This window comes from Bidens hawaiensis, unplaced genomic scaffold (assembly GCF_021521415.1).
Source record: "Bidens hawaiensis isolate Kalapana, Puna unplaced genomic scaffold, B.hawaiensis_p1.1 tig00037149_1, whole genome shotgun sequence".
Taxonomy (NCBI): Eukaryota; Viridiplantae; Streptophyta; class Magnoliopsida; order Asterales; family Asteraceae; genus Bidens; species Bidens hawaiensis.
In genome coordinates this window covers 148,287-168,388 of record NW_027505457.1, presented here as the reverse complement: position 1 = coordinate 168,388, position 20,102 = coordinate 148,287, and the positions used below count along the sequence as shown (strand labels likewise).

General features: G+C 36.6%; 2 protein-coding genes and 1 pseudogene across 2 annotated transcripts; 1 reads left to right on the top strand and 2 right to left on the bottom strand.

The window, feature by feature from the left end:
* Positions 1-580: 580 nt before the first annotated feature.
* Positions 581-6,773, bottom strand: LOC143613293 (cyclin-dependent kinase D-3-like). Its single transcript, XM_077087043.1, has 8 exons — positions 6,646-6,773; positions 6,395-6,556; positions 4,911-5,209; positions 4,236-4,344; positions 2,759-2,884; positions 2,096-2,331; positions 1,752-2,009; positions 581-868 (listed from the first exon to the last, which is right to left on the bottom strand). The coding sequence occupies exons 2-8, from the start codon at positions 6,503-6,505 to the stop codon at positions 799-801; spliced, it is 1,209 nt and encodes a 402-aa protein (XP_076943158.1). The 5' UTR covers positions 6,506-6,556; positions 6,646-6,773; the 3' UTR covers positions 581-798.
* A 4,694-nt stretch (positions 6,774-11,467) lies between these two features.
* Positions 11,468-13,128, top strand: LOC143613301 (L-cysteine desulfhydrase pseudogene; annotated as a pseudogene).
* Positions 13,129-15,381: 2,253 nt separating this feature from the next.
* LOC143613292 (ABC transporter B family member 21-like) lies at positions 15,382-19,759 on the bottom strand. The gene is made up of 4 exons (XM_077087042.1): positions 19,561-19,759; positions 18,230-18,503; positions 16,443-18,145; positions 15,382-15,735 (listed from the first exon to the last, which is right to left on the bottom strand). Exons 1-4 carry the CDS (start codon positions 19,624-19,626, stop codon positions 15,382-15,384), a joined length of 2,397 nt encoding a protein of 798 aa, XP_076943157.1. The 5' UTR covers positions 19,627-19,759.
* Positions 19,760-20,102: the final 343 nt, after the last annotated feature.

Here is a 20,102-nt window from a genome sequence, read left to right as displayed (position 1 = left end):
ATGTTTAAAAAATAGTCGGATAGTGAATAGAACGTCTAAAATACCTAAAATAACTTTTATTTTGACTCATTATAATACCTAAAATAACTTCTGAGCACGCCTACGAAGGAAATAGAACGATTGTATAAGTTTCAAGGTAAAGACCCCGGCCAAGGGTTGGTCGTCCTTAGTTAAGAGAGAATTTATGTGATGGAGAACCATAACAAGGGTGACGTAATCGCATCTTTATCATGGTTTCATCAGACTTCTATTATACAAAAGCATACTGTGTGCTATATAATATATTATTCGATTATATTATTCGATCATACTATGTATCATATCATTCAATTCCGGTCTCTTAACTTGAAATAAAATAGATAAGTTTTAACTTTCAAACGATTACAATAAAGTTGCATGTAAACTGGTAACAAGTTACGCCGCAACCCTCTTTTGGATAACAAAACCAAAACTACCAAAAACACAGCTTTGAGTTTTAGGAGCCAAACAATTACTTGAAATGAAATACACATAATTGTGTTATTTTATGATTAAAAACAGATTGTGCACATGTTAGATCAAAACTAGTGTTACAACCCAAACTGTATTAAGCTTGGATGGGCTCTTTAATGTTTTTACAATCTAGCAACATAACCAAACATGTCCGATCGTTCTCGGACTACAGAATAATCATTCTCGACATAAATCAAACCCAAGCCTCCCCTTGCTACAACATAAACGACTCACTCTGCTTAATCTCAAAACACACAAAAAAAAATAATAGAATTGTATGATCGACAACCTATCGTTGAGATTTCATCAATCTTCGTCTTCTTCGGGGATTTGAAATTCAAGGTCTAGCTTTCTCTTTAAATGAGTTCTGTCAGCACTGCATGGCAAAAATGTAAAATAGATGGAAAGTGAATAATCATATTCATGACAAACAAGATACTTGCATATATAATTACTAAAATAACCTACAAATATTCTTGTTAATAATATAACTTTTTGTGGGATCGAGCAACAGCTGTTCATAAATGTTTGATCAGGTTCGATTTGCAGTTAAAATTAAAATGGCTGTAAATTGCAATGCGCATGTATGCCAAATTTACTTCTTCATACTTTCATAGGTAATAAATATATTACACGGAAACAAAATATGTTTTCGAAACTTGTCCACGAGTTTTCTTACATTGTGTCATTATAAAAGGTTGCTTTAGATAAGTAATCGGTAGTCAAACAGTTCCATTATAATTATTCAACTTAAACATGGCATTTGATGATAACTTCCTATGTCCCATTGAAAAATGCAACATTGCATATTAGTTAAATGTTTAAATTTCCCTCAAAAAGAATAAAATGAAAGAAACTCGTGGGCCAAGATAGGAAGTTATCGATTCACAATAATTAATAATGAAGAAAGATAATAGCTTCAATCCAATAGGAATGAAAGTTAATTTAACTTAGAATCCATATCATAGATTTAAAATTTTTCTTAAAATTTATTTGTCCATAATTGTGCAAAGAAGATTAAAAAGTCAATCCTAATTATTAATTGCTTTTAACTAATAAGGAATGAAAGTTAACTTAACCAAGATTTAATATCAACTCAAATCCAGCATAACAAACAATAACTCTTAATCCCTATTTATAGAAAAACTAAATAACAGATATAAATCACATAACCCGATCTCAAAGGGTGAATGAAGTCAACTTTTCACTTAAGCTTGCAGGTTGCAAAAATTAAACTTAATAACGTAGATTATATGTACCTGTTAATCGTTGGTCTAGCTGGCGGCCTTGCTTCAAAAACAGAAAAATCTAGTGACATCGGTGCGGGCCCACTTCTTTCATTACCAATACCATGATCATCAACTTTTTCAGGTTGTGAGACCACTCGTTTTGACTTTCTTGTGGGCGATAACACGGTTGGACCAAAATCTGAAGGCTTTGAATCTACAGACTCCCGTTTTGGTGGTGGTCTTGGAAGCAAAGCCGGTTCAGTAGGTGGCGGTCCAGATGTAAAGTACCTACCACAAAATCAATTTTACGTGTTTAGTCCCTCAAGTTTACAATACTTAAACTAACAATCTAAACTAGCAATCTAAACAGTTACCTGTGCTCTAATGCCTGTTGTGCTGAGATTCTGGCCTTTGGATCGTATGCAAACATCTTGGATAACAAATCCAATGCATCATCGTTTGCCATTGGAAACAATGTTCTAAGTGGCTGTCCGGGAACGTACTGGTACTCAACATAATCAGGGAGATAAATCATATCTGACCATTGAGATGCTTTCGGAGTCCCAAATGCAGCAAATATTTTCCCCAATTGATCGATGTCACTGCTACCCTGTGTTTTTATAACAGAAAACAAGCCATATAAAACTTATTAAAATTGATGCGATGATGTCACAGATGGTTATTATATTATAATCATCCATGTTCTGTAAAAGATAAGAGAGTCGCAAGGGTTTTACTGCAAGTGCGTTAATTTATAGATGATCTCATATATATCCTTCTAAAAAGTTCAAAACTTCATGCATATCCTTCTAAACTACGTAATAAAATTCTTACCTTTTTAAAACACTAAAAAAATTTCATACATATGATATTAGTAGTTTCTATTGTTTTGAAAGAGTAAATATGATATAATGAAATTTACAAGAACATATACATGAAATTTTGAAACTTTTAGAAATATATATATGAAATTAAGTATCTATATTAAAAAATGATTTAAGTTAAGTGAAGGTATAACACAGACAACATGAACTTACCTGCAGAAAAGGGCGGCGCAAAAGAAGCTCCGCAAAAATACAAGCTGCAGCCCAAACATCAACCCCGGGACCATACTGTTTTGCACCAAATAATAGCTCAGGTGCTCTATACCATCGAGCAAAAACCTAATCACATCAAATGAGGACAAATGATGGTCAAATCAAAATTAGTGCATTCATGGATGTTTAAATTACAAAAATATAAATCAAATCTGCTTTTAATTAATGGGTCAGGCTAGGCTTGATCTGACCAATCCCTTTAAAACAGAAACTAACAAGCTAAAAAACTATAAATTCACACCAGCCCGTTTATACCCTCATTTAACCCGTCAACCCATTTGACCCATTTAAATAACCAGGTTACACAGGTTACATGTATCTGGGTTAAGGTTCAACTTTCCACACAATCAAGTAAACTGGTTGGTGTTCAGGTTGGTTATATGAACTCACGAACCTGACCGGCTGACCCGGGACAAGTTATGTGGTTATGCAAATTGTGAATACAACACTATGCCAAACACTGAAACATATTATTTAAAAAGAAAAGATTTTACTTAATTGCAAGAAAGCAGATGTTACAAGAAACTACCCTCAGAGTCGATCAAACTATTATATAGGACGTTACTGGAACAGTCTGTTGAATCAAATGTATCTGGGTTAAGGTTCAACTTTCCACACAATCAAGTAAACTGGTTGGTGTTCAGGTTGGTTATATGAACCCACGAACCTGACCGGCTGACCCAGGACAAGTTATGTGGTTATGCAAATTGTGAATACAACACTATGCCAAACACTGAAACATATTATTTAAAAAGAAAAGATTTTACTTAATTGCAAGAAAGCAGATGTTACAAGAAACTACCCTCAGAGTCGATCAAACTATTATATAGGACGTTATTGGAACAGTCTGTTGAATCAAATGTTTTCCTTTGATTGTCAATTAGTGATTCAAACAATTTGATATGTTCATATGCTTCACCTTCAGTAATAAAAATGTTTAAATTCAACAGGCTATGTTTAATAAATCAAATCAATTTCTCTCTATTCAACTAATTCGATTCGATATTTCACATGATTGAAAGTGAATCTTCAAAGAATAAAATATAGAAAAGAAATGGGAAACAACACGTGCCAGTAACTTCTTTTCCAAAAAAAGTGAACTAAAAAGTAAAAACAAGCTACCCAGCATATGAAATACAATACATGGCTATAATCTAACAAACATTATTGGAATTATGGTAAAACAAAAACTATCTATTTAATGTATGAAGTAGAAATTTAATTGAATTGCCATATATCGTCTATAAATAACACTAGCTTATAAATCAAGAGATACAGTCATCAATCCAAAAATAATATGTTTCACTTCAGGCAACATTAGTATTAAACTGATTTACCAGATGCCAAACATGCTATCATAAATTGTCAAAAAGAAGCTTATAACATCCAGCAACTATAAACTGAATGAAAAGATTACCTGGTGAGTAAACCTTCTGTCAGGACTACCAAATATGCGTGCCAAACCAAAATCTGCAAGTTTTAGTTGTCCACGAGGTCCAATCAAAAGATTATTTGGTTTCATATCCCTGCCAAGAAAATTTTCAAACAATTAAGAAAACACATAAATAATGTATGCAGCGAAAAGAAGCAAATTATATTTGTAACATCATGCCACATTAAAACACTGTTAGGAGCATTTGGTTTAAGGAACTCTGCATGTCCAATATTTGTATATCATATTAAATTTTATAATATCTTACATACACTTCCAAAATACTAAAACTTATCATGTTTATCCGTTCCATAGTAAATAAAATAAAATCACTTACACCACTTTATTTCATTGAATAAACGAATAGAAAACTGCCCGCCAAGATGATAATAGGAACTGTTATAAGTGATTTTATATCATTTACTATGAAAAGATATGTATGATACTTTTCGTGCTTCGACAGGGTAATTAGTATATTATATTTGGACGTATATATATGAAATTAATCCTAGTTTTACAGATGAAATCAAGTACAATGGTTACAGATGTTAATATTTTTGAAGTGTATTTTCAGGTTTTTCCATCTGTGATGGTTGTTTTGGTTAGATAAACTAAATTTACACCCACAAAAAAGATAAAGTTTGGGTCCCATATTATTACCTATGCAAAACCCATTTCTTGTGACAGACAGCAAGTCCTTTTAATGTCATTTGCAGGTATGACTTTATATCAGTGGGCGAAAGAACAATGTTTCTATCCCGAATAACAGCTTCAAGATCAGTCTCCATAAACTCAAATACAAGGTGCAAATTCCCTTTATGAGGAAAAGCATCAATCAGCTCTATTATACTTGGATCTTTAATCTCTTTCAGTAACTTTATTTCTCTAAGAGCAGTAAAATTCACCCCTTCCTTCTGCTTCCCAAGCCGAATTTTCTTTATTGCAACCGTTTGTCCTGTCTGTTCCAGAAGCCAATAGTAAATATAATACCACATATGTATCATTTTAACAAAATTTTAGCCTCAAAAATATGTTTATAGACAAACAATCTGAATATCAAACACCCACTGTATCAGTTAAGTGATACGCAGAAACCAGAAATAGCATTAGTACAACAATATATATAGCATTATACATGTATCATGGGTCACCAAACATCACCACTGTATGAACAAAGATTAAAAAGAGTATATAAACACAACATAATACATCATTGAAGTTACTTTACGCTTCATAATGAGCTTACATTCAACGGCTTATTGTGTTTCTCAAAAAAAAACATTTTCGACTGTTTGGATGAGAAAAGTGCTTATGTTTATACTTATTTAGGGGTTAAATAAGCTATTTGCTATCGCAATTTTATATTGCTTAAACAGATTCTTCTCCACAAATACAAACTAACAAGTTTACCCTAGTCGTAAAATAGCCTATTCATAATAATATGCCTATAAGCATAATCTGTTAAGTTAACAAATCCCAAACACGAAGAATCAAAACAGACCATGAGACTCAGTAGTCACAAGAACACATACATAGCCACAGAGGCACATGCAAGTCATAGCGATAAGCTAGGGATGAGCATTTTCTACTTAATTCCGTACCAAACCTGAAACAACCAAACACAACCACTACCAGTACTCGTTTTTCATGTTTTCAGTATCCCTAGCATTCGGTTTCAGTATTTTCCAGTATTTTCAAAATATGAACCTGAAAAATCGTTACGTATTCAATACAAGCTTTCACTTGTTTCGGTATATTAGTTCAGTACCTATCTCATCCCTACGCTAAGCCGAGTACCGATAATAACAGCATACAATGCAGTGTAACCATACCATAGTATCAATCGCATTGAACACGACACCATAATAGCAACAGACAAATCATAGCAATAAGCTAAGGATGAACTTATTTACCGAATACCAGTACCGTACCGAACCAGCAACGTCCAAACACAACGGTAATCGTTTTTCATGTTTTCACTATCCCTGCCATTCAATTACGGTATTCCACTATTTAAAACAGTACCAATACCTAACTCGGTACGAGCTTTCACTCGTTTCCAGTATCGGTATTTTTAGTCACCGCACCGATCTCACGCCTACGATAAGCTGATTATAACAGTTAACAATGCAGTGTAACCATACCTTAGTATCAATCGCCTTGAACACGACACCGTAAGTACCTTCGCCGAGCACCTCTCGCTTTAAATACCGATCCGCAACCTTCTTCGTCAACAACTGATCTAAATCCGTCATCTCGTTTCCTCAATTCCAATCAATTAGTAGTCACAGTAAACCGTATTCTCCGTTATTACACTCCAAAACCCTAGCAATTGACGAAAACCCTAAATTAAGAAGACCTAATTGCTAATTTGAGTGCGAGTATGAACTAAGAGTTGAATTATGAAGATTATATACCTTTTTCAAGCGTCAATTGTGACGTAATCCATGGCTTAATTCACCTGAGAGTGACGGAGATTTAGCTTATAATAATTACTGCTCGTACGGAGAGAGTGAAGGCAGGAGAAAGAGAAAGGTTTGCACAGGGGTTAGTGAGCTCCTCGGTTTGTTATTATCATTATTATTATTATTAGAGTAAAAAGTAACATCCTTTTTGTTTGACAAATAATACGAATTTAGTCCAAAATGTTTACTTTTTGCATATGACCTTCCATGTTTCCTAGTTATTGTTAATTACATCCAAATCACTAACCCCGTTAAATTTAATCATTAAATCAGGGTAGACATGTATTTTCACTATTTCTTTATTATAATACTTATTTCGGTGAACTGTGATTTTCGTCCCTCTGGTTTGTCCAAATCTGCAGTTTTAGTCTGATGGCGGGTTAATTTGTATATGTTTTAGTTCGTTTATTGTTTAGTTTTAACTGTTTATTCTAGAACTCTCAATACGTCATACGTGTATTACTGGATTTCAGGTCACAGATATTTAAGTGCTCAATATGGACCTGCTGTAGCATGGAATGAAGACCCGAGATATGCAGCACGCGAAACGAGAAGTTTAATGATAATTGCTGGTGAGGAGACCCATCGCGATACGTGATGGGCTCCCTTATCGCTATGGGGGTTAAAAATAACTTTGACTTTCTGGTCCATCGCGTATGAAGACCCCATCGCGTATCGCGATGGGTGGTGCAGACGGGTTTTTTTGTTTATAACTTTTTTTTTCATCAACAAGAAACCCTAACTCCGTTTTTACAACCAAGAGGCGATTTCCAACAGTCCTATAGGCGATTTCTACCATCCTAGCTCGTGTGAAGATCCTACATATGAATTCTATCATCCATGTCGAAGATTCAATGATGTCTAGACTCGGCTAATCTCCTAGAATCGCACCCGGGATGTATAGTTTGTAACTCTTTACAGTTTTTCTCTTGTGATTAAGAATACTTATGTTTTGATTATCGATGATTGATATATGATTATTGATGTTTAGTATTTCTGTGTGTTCGGTCGGTTTAGGTTTACGTTGGTTTGAACGATCTGTTACCAGTTGCTAGATAATTAGTCATATAACTGTTTGGTTAGATTGAATACGATAAAACGTACAATTACCCTTAACTAAGTCACACTGGCAAGGACTGTTTGATAACCAGTTCCGTGTGTAAAGTAATTGTTGACGTCTAAGGTTTTGTCTGGTTGACCAGTTTTTAGTTAATCGTTAATAATAAATATGTTAGGTTGCATGAGATACTGTTTGATTGCTTACTTGAATTCCCGGGTGTGATTTGCTTTGTTAACTGTTTACAACTCGCTTGTTCGTTTGTTGCTTAGTTTTCTTAATTTAAACTATTGCTTGTGTGATCAGCACTAAAACCATTTACTTCATAATATTAAACCTGTTACACGAATTGCAATGACCACATACTCCTTGTGATACGATACCCTACTTGCTCTATATATTTAGAATAATTAGGTTTTTGATTGACTCAAACGACGGTCATCATAGTCTAGTAGTTTCAAATTTTCAATTTTCTTCCATATGGTTTCATTTCACTTGCAATTAAACCCGAATTCCCTAATCTCGTTAAGTCTGGTCGTTTAACCAATCAGTGTGCCCTTCACGTGATGGGCGGTTTTGTTTCTTCTTTTCTCCTTTTTCCCCAAATACACCCATCCCCTCACGTGAGGGGGCTTGCGAATTAGGATTGAGATTTATTTGGGGAGAAAAACAACAAAACTGGTCGTCATGTGAGAGGCACGCAAATGGGTTAATGACTAGACTTAACGAGGTTAATATATTTGGGTTTAATTGCAAGTGAAATGAAACTACAAGGACGGAAATTGCAAACTTGAAACTATTGGACTAAAACCGCATATTTGGACAAACCACAAGGACGAAAACCGCAGTTCACTGAAATAAGTATTATAATAAATAAATAGTGAAAAGACATGTCTACCCCTAACTTAACGATTAAATTTAACGGGGTTAGTGATTTGGATGCAATTGGCAAGAACTTGAAAACATGGAGGGTCCATATGCAAAAAAATAAACTTTTTGGACTAAATTCATATTATTTTCTAAACCACAAGGACGAAAATGGCACTTATTAACCGAAACCCGACTTTAGAAAACCCGAACTAATTCGAGCCTAATAAAACACTAACCTGAACCCGAACAAACGTGAAGATTGAAGGCGTTTATGTTTTTAATCTTTTTCATTGTACTTATTTTTAATTTTACTTGTTTACGAATCGTGTGTTTCGGTTATGTTGATTTATTATTTTGTTATTTACTTTTACAAGTGAAGATAATTATGTTGTTTAAATTTGTATTATTTTACTTTTTTCAAACCCGAAAATCTGACCCGGTAAACCCAAAATTTTCCACCCGAATAACACCCCATGTGTTTGGACTTTGGACATGGGTTTTTGGTACCGTAGGGAGTCATGTGTTTGACCATCGGATTTTAAAAGTTGTAAATCTATTTTAAATGTTAGTGAGAGGGTGGTGGACATGACCACCCGGTCTTGAACTTGCTCGCTTCGTCTTTGGCATATGATCAACCTTGTTGCATCTAAACCGTTGTCTACGATGGCATGAGTTATATGTAATCAACATTTGAAGGATGCAATGGCATGGGAAATGCTTACGCTCCTTCCAACGGCACCTAGGAACTTGTTCCACGTCCCTCTTGTCCTAGAGTTGTTGGTTTCCACTGGACCCACAGATCCACTGCCATAAGTCTGACAATAAGGTTTACCGTGAGAGAAACAAGAGTCGCATAGTTGCTCAAGGATTTACTCAACAACTCGGATTAAATTTTGGTGAACTTTAGTCTCATTGTCTAACCCACCGCCCTTCGTATGGCTCTCAACGTTGTTGTTTTCAGACATTGGAGTATTCATCAGCTTGATATCAATTACATTTTTCTAAATGATGACTTGGTCAAGCTTTGTGTATATGAAGTAAGCACATGTTATGTTGACTTCCGGCATCCGAAGCATGTTTATCGCCCTAGCAAGACTCTCTATGGCCTCAAGCAAGCACCACATGTATAATATTTTCAATTTGATGTCTGCATTACTTCATTGATTTTCGTTTCAACAACTTCGACACTTCTCTCTTCACATATCGGCATTGTAATGATGTCCTTTACCGTTTGTTATTTGTGAGGTGACATTATTCCTGCTTCGTTTTTCCACTGCACTTTTGTTACTCGTATCATTTCTTGGTATTTCGCGAATGTGCTATGGCTGACCTAAGCATGTTACCATTCTTTTGGGGGCGTTGTTGCTTTTTTAAAGCGTCTAGTATGTTATTATCCCATATTTCTTTACTCAAGACATCTTTGATCGTGCCGACGTGATATCATGCAACCCTTGCACCACCCCTGCTTATACGAAGGCCAAACTTTCACTTATATGAAGGCCAAACTTTCCTCATTCTAATACATTGATATCTAATCCGACAACATACCATAATCTTGTTGGTGCCCTCCAATATCTTAAGACGACTCACACTCACATTGTGTTTGTCGCTTATTAATAAATAAAAAATGTTAACGAGCTTAGCTCGAGCTTTAAATGAGCCGAGATCAAACTTAATTTTTTAGCTCAATAAAGTGATAAATTAAATGAGGTGAGCTCAAGCCATGAGACTGAGCCACATAACCACCACCCATGGTCTAACTAACACATTTAGATATTATTAACTCTATTTGTACTCTTATTAACCACATTATTAACCCAAAACCTGTTTTAACCCGAAACACATTCCAACCCTAAACTCGTCCCGACCCAAACTCGTGTTGAGCCCAGACTTGTCCCGACCTGAAACTTGTTCCTATTCAAAAATCACTATGACATGAAACCGTATCGGGGCGAAACCTATTCCAACCCGAAACCCGTCTCATTTCGACACGAACTCACACCGAAACCTTTTCCGATTTAACCCAAAACCTATTCCTACCCAAACCTGTGTCAGCACGAAACCCGTTTTGACACAAACTCATTTTATCCCGAAAACCCATCTAAACCGAAAATAAACAATTCGTTTGGAAGTCAAGGGAATCTCGATTTCTGATCAACATAAGATATTAATATTCAATCGAAATTAGTTTCATATTTTCTTTCATAATCTTTAATAACACGAAAAATTCTACAAATTCCATGAAACAAACGCGCTCTCGTAGCATAAAATCGTTACATCAGTTACAAATAAAATGAAAAAAAAGGCTCCCAAAGTATTATTATTGTCATGTGACTCTTCGTTTGAAAGTAGAGGGAATATCGATCTCTAATCAACATAAGATATTAAGATTCAATCAAAACTAGTTTCACATTTTCTTTCATAATCTTTAACAACACGAAAAATGTCCATAAATTCAATGAAACGAACGCGCTCTCGTAACACTAAATCGTTACATCAGTCACAAACAAAATGAAAACAAAAGGCTCCCAAAGTATTATTATTGTCATGTGACTCGTTGTTTGAAAGTAGAGGGAATATCGATCTCTAATCAATATATGATATTAAGATTCAATCAAAATTAGTTTCACATTTTCTTTCATAATCTTTCGTAACACTAAAAATTTCCACAAATTCCATGAAACAAACGCGCTCCGGTAACATAAAATCGTTACATTAGTTACAAAAAAGGCACCCCAGTATTACTATTGTCATGTGACTCTGCTATCCGCAATCACACCTGCAATCAATCAAACCCAAACCCTAGAAACAACACCACACCAAAAATGGGTGAACAACAAGAAGAAGATAATAACAATAACAACCACCAGCATAGTCATCATCTTCATATTCAGAAGAAGCCAAAGCTATCATTCATCACAAACTCTCAAATCCACGAACAATTCTCACACCACCAACCAGACACTGCACGTATCAACAACGGCAGCTTCGGCAGCTGTCCAGCTACAATAATAACCGCTCAAAAGCAATGGCAGCTAAACTTTTTAAAACAACCTGACGATTTCTTCTTCAACAAGTTACCGTCACAGATATTAAAGTCCCGTACCCTAATTAAAGACCTAATTAACGCAGAAGACGTTTCCGAGGTCTCGATTGTCGATAACGCCACTACGGCCGCTGCGATTGTGTTGCAGCATGTAGGTTGGGCGTTTGCGGAAGGCCGGTTCGAGAAAGGCGATGCGGTGGTGATGCTGCATTGCGCGTTCCAGGCGGTGAAGAAGTCTATTGAAGCGTATGTGACGCGTGCGGGTGGTTCGGTTATTGTTGTGCATTTGCCGTTTCCAATCGCCTCGGATGAGGAGATTGTTGGTGAGTTTAGGTTAGGCTTAGCTAAGGGGAAATTGAATGGTAGGAAAGTTAGGTTAGCGATTATTGATCATATTACGTCGATGCCGAGTGTGATTATTCCGGTTAAGGAGTTGGTTAAGATTTGTAGAGAGGAAGGTGTGGGGCAGGTGTTTGTGGATGCGGCGCACGCGGTTGGGAGTATTCCGGTTGATGTGAAGGAGATCGGTGCGGATTTTTATGTGAGTAATTTGCATAAGTGGTTCTTTTGTCCTCCGTCCGTGGCAGTGCTTTATTGTAAAAAGTCGTTGGCTTCGGACTTGCATCATCTGGTTGTGTCGCATGAGTACGGGAACGGGTTAGCGATAGAGAGCGCGTGGATTGGTACACGTGACTACAGCTCGCAGTTGCTGGTTCCTGAAGTGATTGAGTTTGTGAACCGGTTTGAAGGTGGGATTAACGGGATTATGACGAGGAATCATGACGCGGTGATTGAGATGGCGACGATGCTTGTGAAGGCGTGGGGGACGATTCTTGGTGCGCCTCCGGAGATGTGTCCTAGTATGGCTATGGTCGGGTTGCCTTCGCGTATAGGGGTTTTGAGCGACGATGATGCTAAGAATTTGAGGAATTATCTTAGGGATCGGTTTAAGATTGAAGTTCCTATACATTATCAGCCTTTGAAAGACGCGGAGGTCGGCCCAAGGGATGGGTGTTCTGGTTTTATAACGGGGTATGCTAGGATTTCTCACCAGGTGTACAACACGGTTGATGATTATATTAAGTTCAGAGACGCGGTTAACCAGCTTTTGCAGGAAGAGTTTAATTGCAGCATGCTGGTTTCAAGAGAATAATGATGACGATAATAATAATAAAATCAGTATGTTATCCTTTCTTTTTCTTGTTATTTCATTTCGGTAGAAAGAACAAAAGGCATAAAGTTTGTGATATGTTGTGTAGAGTATGTGCTTTGCACCGAGTTGTTTTTGTGAGGATGCAAGTGTTTTGTACAACAACGATGTTCTTTACGTAATGGTAATCTCAAAGGCCCGGTCTTTTTCAGTTAATAAACGTCAGTACTCCATTTGTTAACTTGGATACCAGACTATGTTAGATATATAGGATTAGGAGATGTTTGACACTTAGGATGTAAACGAGCCGAACTCGAGCTTGACGAGGCTCTAGCTTGAGCTCGGATCGTTTCAAGCTATTATTCGAAAGCTCGGGTTTGGCTTGTGAGTTGTTTTTTCAAGCTCGGCTCGGCTGGTTTATTATCTACTAATAAGTTTATACACATTTTTAATTTTTTTTATATATTTTGAGAAAAATCATAAACGAGCCTAAGCTCGGCTCGAGCTCGTGTAGTACCTTAAACAAGCCAAAGCTCGGCCCGAGCTCGGCTGTGTAGTATGAAATTGATACATAGAAGTCCAAAAGAGGTAAAACTTTATACACAAGGCTCGATGAGCCTAAACGAGCTTTTTATACAAGGCTCGAGCTCGGGATTGATTTCATAAAATGGCAGCTTAACTTTCTCAAACATAGAAGTTTCAAGCTCGGCTCGTTTGAAGCTATTATACTAAAGCTCGGGTTTGGCTCGTGAGTTGTTTTTTCAAGCTCGACTCGGCTGGTTTATTATCTACTAATAATTTCATATACATTTTTAATTATTTTTATATCTTTTGAGAAAAATCATAAACGAGCCTAAGCTCGGCTCGAGCTCGTGTAGTACCTTAAACAAGCCAAAGTTCGGCACGAGCTCGGCTGTGTTGTATGAAACTGTTACATAGAATTCCAAAAGAGGTAAAACTTAAATATACACAAGGCTCAACGAGCCTAAACGAGCTTTTCATACAAGGCTCGAGCTCGGGATCGATAACTAAACAAGCTTTATTTGAGGCTTGGGCTCGGCTTGCTTTAAGCTTTTTTATCTATTCGAGCTCGAGTAGCTGCTTGCTTGCACCCCTGTTGACATTGCATCTGGAGGTGATTATATGATATTTGAATAATTTAGGACAAGATTAGCGGCTGTAGCGATATGAGTAACAGGTTGAGCGCGCTTATTGCATTTCTCTTTCTCCCTCTTGTCATTTCTTGTGTTTGTATACATAAATTTGGTTACGTATTGAGCGCCCTTTATATCTATTAGACGTGCATAATAATTTGTTAAAGTCGGAACACAAATAAATATGGTTCGGCTTTGACGGTTTGCTGGTTGGAACTTGGAACCTGGAACCAGTCGTGTAAAACGGACTGATCCTTTAACTAGTATTATATTCGTTTTTTATTATAGGAATATGAAGTCATGTATATGTATTATATTCATGAATTTTGTATGTTAATACATGTATTCATTTGCCACTGATATTCTTTGATAAATATACAGTTTTGCAGTGAGAACATTTTTTTATTCGCATCCTTATTTTCATATTACAGAAACAAAATAAAACCGTGGAGCTAATCGAATGAGCTCATGTGAAGTGCAAGTAATGATGCATAGACTCTGTCCTCAATTTCGATAACTCTTTATGCGTTCCTTTCTCAACGATTACTCCATTCTTGACAACGGCAATATAATCAACACCCTTTATGTTTGACAACGGTTAACCATGACCATATCTAGCGGGTCTTGAACCACTCTTTTTGACTCGACATACAGTGCGTTTGTAGCCTCATCTAGTAGTTAGGACTCTTGACTCGGAAGCGGCTATTATTTTATCCTCGGTGGCATCACCATCCTTTCCATAAGCGATATAGGTCCGATTAGTATTTAGCGTCATTAAACAAGATGTGTTCTTGACTAGCCAGACCCATCTGCGACGTGAGCCACTTGACTTGAATTTTTCGCAACTCAATTCTATCCAACGTGATACTATCCGAATATGGACTGTAAACTCTCTTTATGATTACAACAATTCAACAGTGTTACAATAACATTTATAAATATTAGAAACATAAAGATTTTAGAAGACTACGCGTCAATAGTATATTTGGACCATTTTTAACTTGTTACTCATGTAAACTTTTAGCTATAATATTTTGATTTGAACCGTTTAAAGTAAAAAACACAACCCAAAACGACTATTTAACTATTTAATAAGTAAATGAATCAAAACTGATGACGATATTTGATCGCATGCGTGATATTTGTCAGTGACATATTATGACTTCTTTTTCATTAATCCTTTATTGTTTTAAAAAATAAACACACATCATATATATAAATAAATTTATTTCCCATTGATATTTTTCACAAGTTTACAAATTTTCTAGCAATTAAAATCCTCTTTTCATTCAAATACATATTTTCATATTACAAAATAAAAAAAAAAAATTGTGGAGATGTGTAACCTACTATTTTATAAGAAACAATAATAAGAAAAAAAAATGGTAGTTAATTTGAAGAGCTCATATGAAGTGCAACTAATGATGCATAGAATCCATCCTTAATATTGATTAATTTTTCGTGTTTTCCTTTCTCAACGATTATTCCATTCTTGACGACTGCAATAACATCAGCGCCCTTAATGGTTGACAACCGATGAGCCACTACCACTGTGGTCCGGTTAACCATGATCCTATCCAACGCGTCTTGTACCACTCTTTCTGACTCAGCATCTAGTGCACTTGTAGCCTCGTCTAGTAATAATATCTTGGGACTTTTAACTATCGCTCTAGCGATAGCTACTCTTTGTTTTTGTCCACCCGACATTTGCACCCCTCGCTCCCCTACCATTGTATCGTAACCCTGCAGTTCACATATTATTCATTACTACTAAAATTTTTATATATATCTTAAACGGGTTAAATCAGAGTATTATAGCTAAAACTGTACACGTTAAACGGGTTGAAAGTGGCCCGGATATATTATTAATACATATAATAAAGTCTTCAAAACTTGTTTTATTTTCAAAATTTTCAAACTGTTACTGCAATCATAAAATTGCATTAGTTCTAATAAGGAATTTTAAAAAGCGGATATTTACGTGTTTCAGCCCGAATTCAAGAAAGATTATTACTTTATAAATTATAATCATTATATTAATATTCATATTATTATTTATTTCAACAATATTGATTTTGTAAGGCATAAAAACATATTGTTTACTATCAAGAAATTTTAAAAATGGACAAAAAGTGTTCATGACAAAAATGGCCCGTCGTGCCTCAAACGGGCCGGATCTATTAAAAGTAATGATTTTGTTATGATTAAAAAACAATAGTGATTTTTAACTCAAGGTGAAGCGGGCCATTTTTAACACCGGTTGAGGCACGACGGGTTAAAAAATCAATATTGACCACCCGGTGTTAAAAATGGCCCGTTTCACCTTGATTTAAAAAATCACTATTGTTTTTTAATCATAACAAAAGCATTACTTTTAATAGATCCGGCTCGTTTCAGCCAGTACCAAATTTGACCACCCGTTTTGACCCGTTAATGTGAAATAGACAAACCTGGTGTAAGGCACTAATGAACTTGTGGGCATTGGCTAACTCGGAAGCAGATATTATTTCAGCCTCGGTTGCATCACTGTCCTTTCCATATGCGATATTGGCCCGAATGGTGTCATTAAACAAGACGGGTTCTTGACTTACGAGACCCATCTGCGACCTGAGCCACTTGAGTTGGAATTTATGCAACTCGGTTCCATCCAATGTGATACTACCGGAATCCGGATTATAAAACCTTTGTAACAGTTGAATAACCGTTGACTTCCCGCTTCCACTCTCACCAACCAACGCCACTGTCTTCCCACTACGAATCGTTAAACATAAATCACAAAATATCTCTACATCGGGTCGGGTTGGATATTTAAAACTAACGTGACGAAGCTCGATTTCCCCTTTGACCGTTTCCAAAGTCAAACCCGATTCATCACTCGGGTCAATCTCTGACTTCCGGTCAAGAATTGCAAAAATGGAGATTGCTGAGCATTTAGCTTTAGTTGAGTCGGGTGCAAACGAGCTCAACTGAGACACTGCTAACGCTGCCATTGTTAAAGCAAAGAAAACTCTAAAAACATCTGTGAAGTTGGTTATTCCCGCTTCAACAAACCGGGACCCCGCGTAAAAACTGGCTGCATACATACAAAACAGTAAAAAGAACGAAACCCCAAACCCGATCCCGCTAATCAAACCTTGTTTGATCCCGGTTTTCTTCGGGCCCTCGCATTTATTTCTATAAAGCTGCATAACTTTCTCTTCTGCACAAAAAGACGCCACTGTCCTTATACTCCCGACAGCATCATTCGCCACCTGGCTCGCTTCCTCGTACATCAACTTAGCATCAGCACTAAACCCTTTCATGAATTGCATTTGCACATACCCGTTAGCACTCATTAACGGTATTAAAGCAAGTATTATTAAAGCTAACTGCCAGCAAGCTGTGAAAGCTATAACTAAACCCGCGATTGCAGACGACGAGTCTTGAACAATTTGAGCAAGTGCATCACCAACCAACCCGCGAACACTGGCTGCATCAGCTGACAACCGTGCACCGATCGCACCGCTAGAGTTTTCGGGCTTATCGAACCAGCCGACCTCCATTCTGATAACTTTCTCAAAGCATAATGATCTGATTCTTTTTATAAGTTTAGACCCCGCAATCGCAAATAAATAAGATCTTCCGGGATAAGCGAGAAACGATATAACTCCCAGTATTACAAACATCAAAGCCCAGAACTTCGAGTCTTTTCTCATTTCGTGTGGCGGCTTGTAAAATGTTTTGATCATGTTTGAAAGCAGGATGCTGAAAACCGGGAATATTGCCCCATTAATAATAGCAGCTATTGAACCGATCACGATTACTGGTATTTCTGGTTTGTTGAGGTAAACAAGGCGGCGAAGTGGGACTTTCGGCTGTTGTTTTTTCGAGGTTTCATCTGCTTCAATGTCCATGGATTCGGGCTGCACGACACCGAGCTGTGGTGGCAGACTGTATGACATGGACATTGAGTGACGCCGGCTGCTGGTTGACCCTCGGCTCAATGACCGTTGGTAGGATATGTTTTTACTTGAATGACTTCTGAGTTCTTTACCAGTTTCCGAGTTATCTTGATCTTCTGAGTTATGATGATGTGACTCATTATGAACTTCTTGTAGCTTTATAAGTTGTGAGTATGCTCCTTCGGGATCTTGAAGTAGCTCTGTATGTGATCCTGAACAATGTTTAAATTAATAATTTAGTACTTTCACAGTTTCACGTTGTGAAATTCAAACAAAATAACTATATAAAAATGTACCTTTCTCTACCATTTTTCCGCGATGAATAACTGCAATCATGTCAGCGTTTCTAACCGTGCTTAAACGATGTGCAACGATGACAGTTGTTATGTTCACCATTATCCTATCCAATGCCTCCTGCACAACTCTCTCGGATTCTGCATCAAGCGCGCTTGTTGCTTCATCTAAAAGAAGGATTCTAGGATCTTTAAGAATCGCTCTGGCGATAGCAATTCTTTGTTTTTGTCCACCTGATAATTGTGTTCCATGCTCACCAACCATGGTGTCTAGTCCCTAAAAGTTCATAAAAGAATCCAAATTTTAGGGGTGTTTATGGTTCGGTTCGAAACCGTGAAACCGCCCAAACCGGCCATCGGTTTGGTTTCGCGGTTGGTTTTCTTTCTTAGCTCTCGGTCGGTTGGTTTGAAAATTTCCAAACTGTAGTGAACGGTTTGGTTTACGATTTGAACCGAAACCAAACCGCATAAAACCAGACCGGACCACATGATTTATTTATATGTATTTTTTTAATATTTCATAATATATATATGTGTGTATAAATTTATAACTAGACATATATAGTATTTTGTAATATATATATATATATATATATATATATATATATATATATATATATATATATAATAGGGTTCAAATAAAAAGAAAGAGTTTCCTAAGAATGATAAGAACCAATAGATTTTTGACAAGTGGCATTACAACATATGGTTAAAGAACAATTTTAAGAAACTATGTCGGTTATAGTGGTGAAAGAGTAATTTTAGGAAACTATGACGGTTTTTAGTAATTTTAAATCTCAACCATTGATTGATATGATCCAATGGCTATGATTTATTCTTAGTATTCCTAGGAAACTACTTATTTTTAGGATAACCCTCCCCTATATATATATGTGTGTGTGTGCATGAACACTACTAAATATGTATGATAGTAAACAAAAAAAGGTGGGCTAAGCCCAAATCGAAAATGCAAGAAACTTTAATTGGCCTTTTTCTTAAATGAGATTTTAAAAAAGTAAAAATCAGTTTGTTAAATTATATAAATTATTACGAGTTGTACAATATTAACATATCATGGATTATTTTGGCCATTTTGTATAAAGACCGAACAAGCCCAAACCGTGAAACCAAACCGTTATAAACGGTTCGGTTTGGTCCGGTGCAAGAGTTCAACAGTTCGGTTTTGGTTTACGAAAATCAAAAAACGTTCCTAACGTTTTGGTTCACGGTTTGACCTAAAAGCCGCGAAAACCGGACCGTGAACACCCCTACTAAATTTATTAAAAATGTTTAAAAAAAGATAAATGTTTTAACAAGAAATTACAATTACAAACCTGAGGTAGTTTATCGATGAATTTAGCAGCATTTGCGAGCTCGACTGCAACTCTAATTTCCTCCATGGATGCACCTTCTTTTCCATACAAAATATTATCTTTAATGCTGGATGTGAACAAAACCGGTTCTTGGCTAACAAGACCGATTTTCTGTCTAATCCATTTCAGTTGAAATTCCTTAAGATTAATATTATCAATGAGAACTAGATCAAGGTCCGGGAGAGTTGTTCCAATATTACCAAGTGCATAAGAGTAGTCAGGATCTACCCCAAAACACCAGCGTTTCGCAGGATGTGGTCCTGCAATTTCCACGACTGGGACCTGGAAGCCACAAAGGCATATGCGGAGACATCCTCAGCCGAGAAAATTCCAAAGCCTCCGCAACGCATAGGGAAGGAAGCCAACCTCCACTGGAGGTCCCCAAAATGCGGTCCTCCACACACAACAATATCTTCAATTGCCCCCCGCAGACCCACATCAAAGATGGACACAGCCTCTTTGACATGTTCAGGTTGACATGTCCGGAGCCCAAGCACTAACTT

Coding starts and splice junctions, on each gene's coding strand:
- LOC143613293 (XM_077087043.1), bottom strand. CDS start 6,505: ATGACGGATTTAGATCAGTTGTTGACGAAGAAGGTTGCGGATCGGTAT. Junction 2,885..4,235: donor ACAGAAGGTTTACTCACCAG/GTAATCTTTTCA, acceptor TGATGTGATTAG/GTTTTTGCTCGATGGTATAG. Junction 2,010..2,095: donor CAACAGGCATTAGAGCACAG/GTAACTGTTTAG, acceptor ATTTTGTGGTAG/GTACTTTACATCTGGACCGC.
- LOC143613292 (XM_077087042.1), bottom strand. CDS start 19,626: ATGGAGGAAATTAGAGTTGCAGTCGAGCTCGCAAATGCTGCTAAATTC. Junction 18,504..19,560: donor TCATCGATAAACTACCTCAG/GTTTGTAATTGT, acceptor ATGAACTTTTAG/GGACTAGACACCATGGTTGG. Junction 15,736..16,442: donor TCATTAGTGCCTTACACCAG/GTTTGTCTATTT, acceptor TGTGAACTGCAG/GGTTACGATACAATGGTAGG.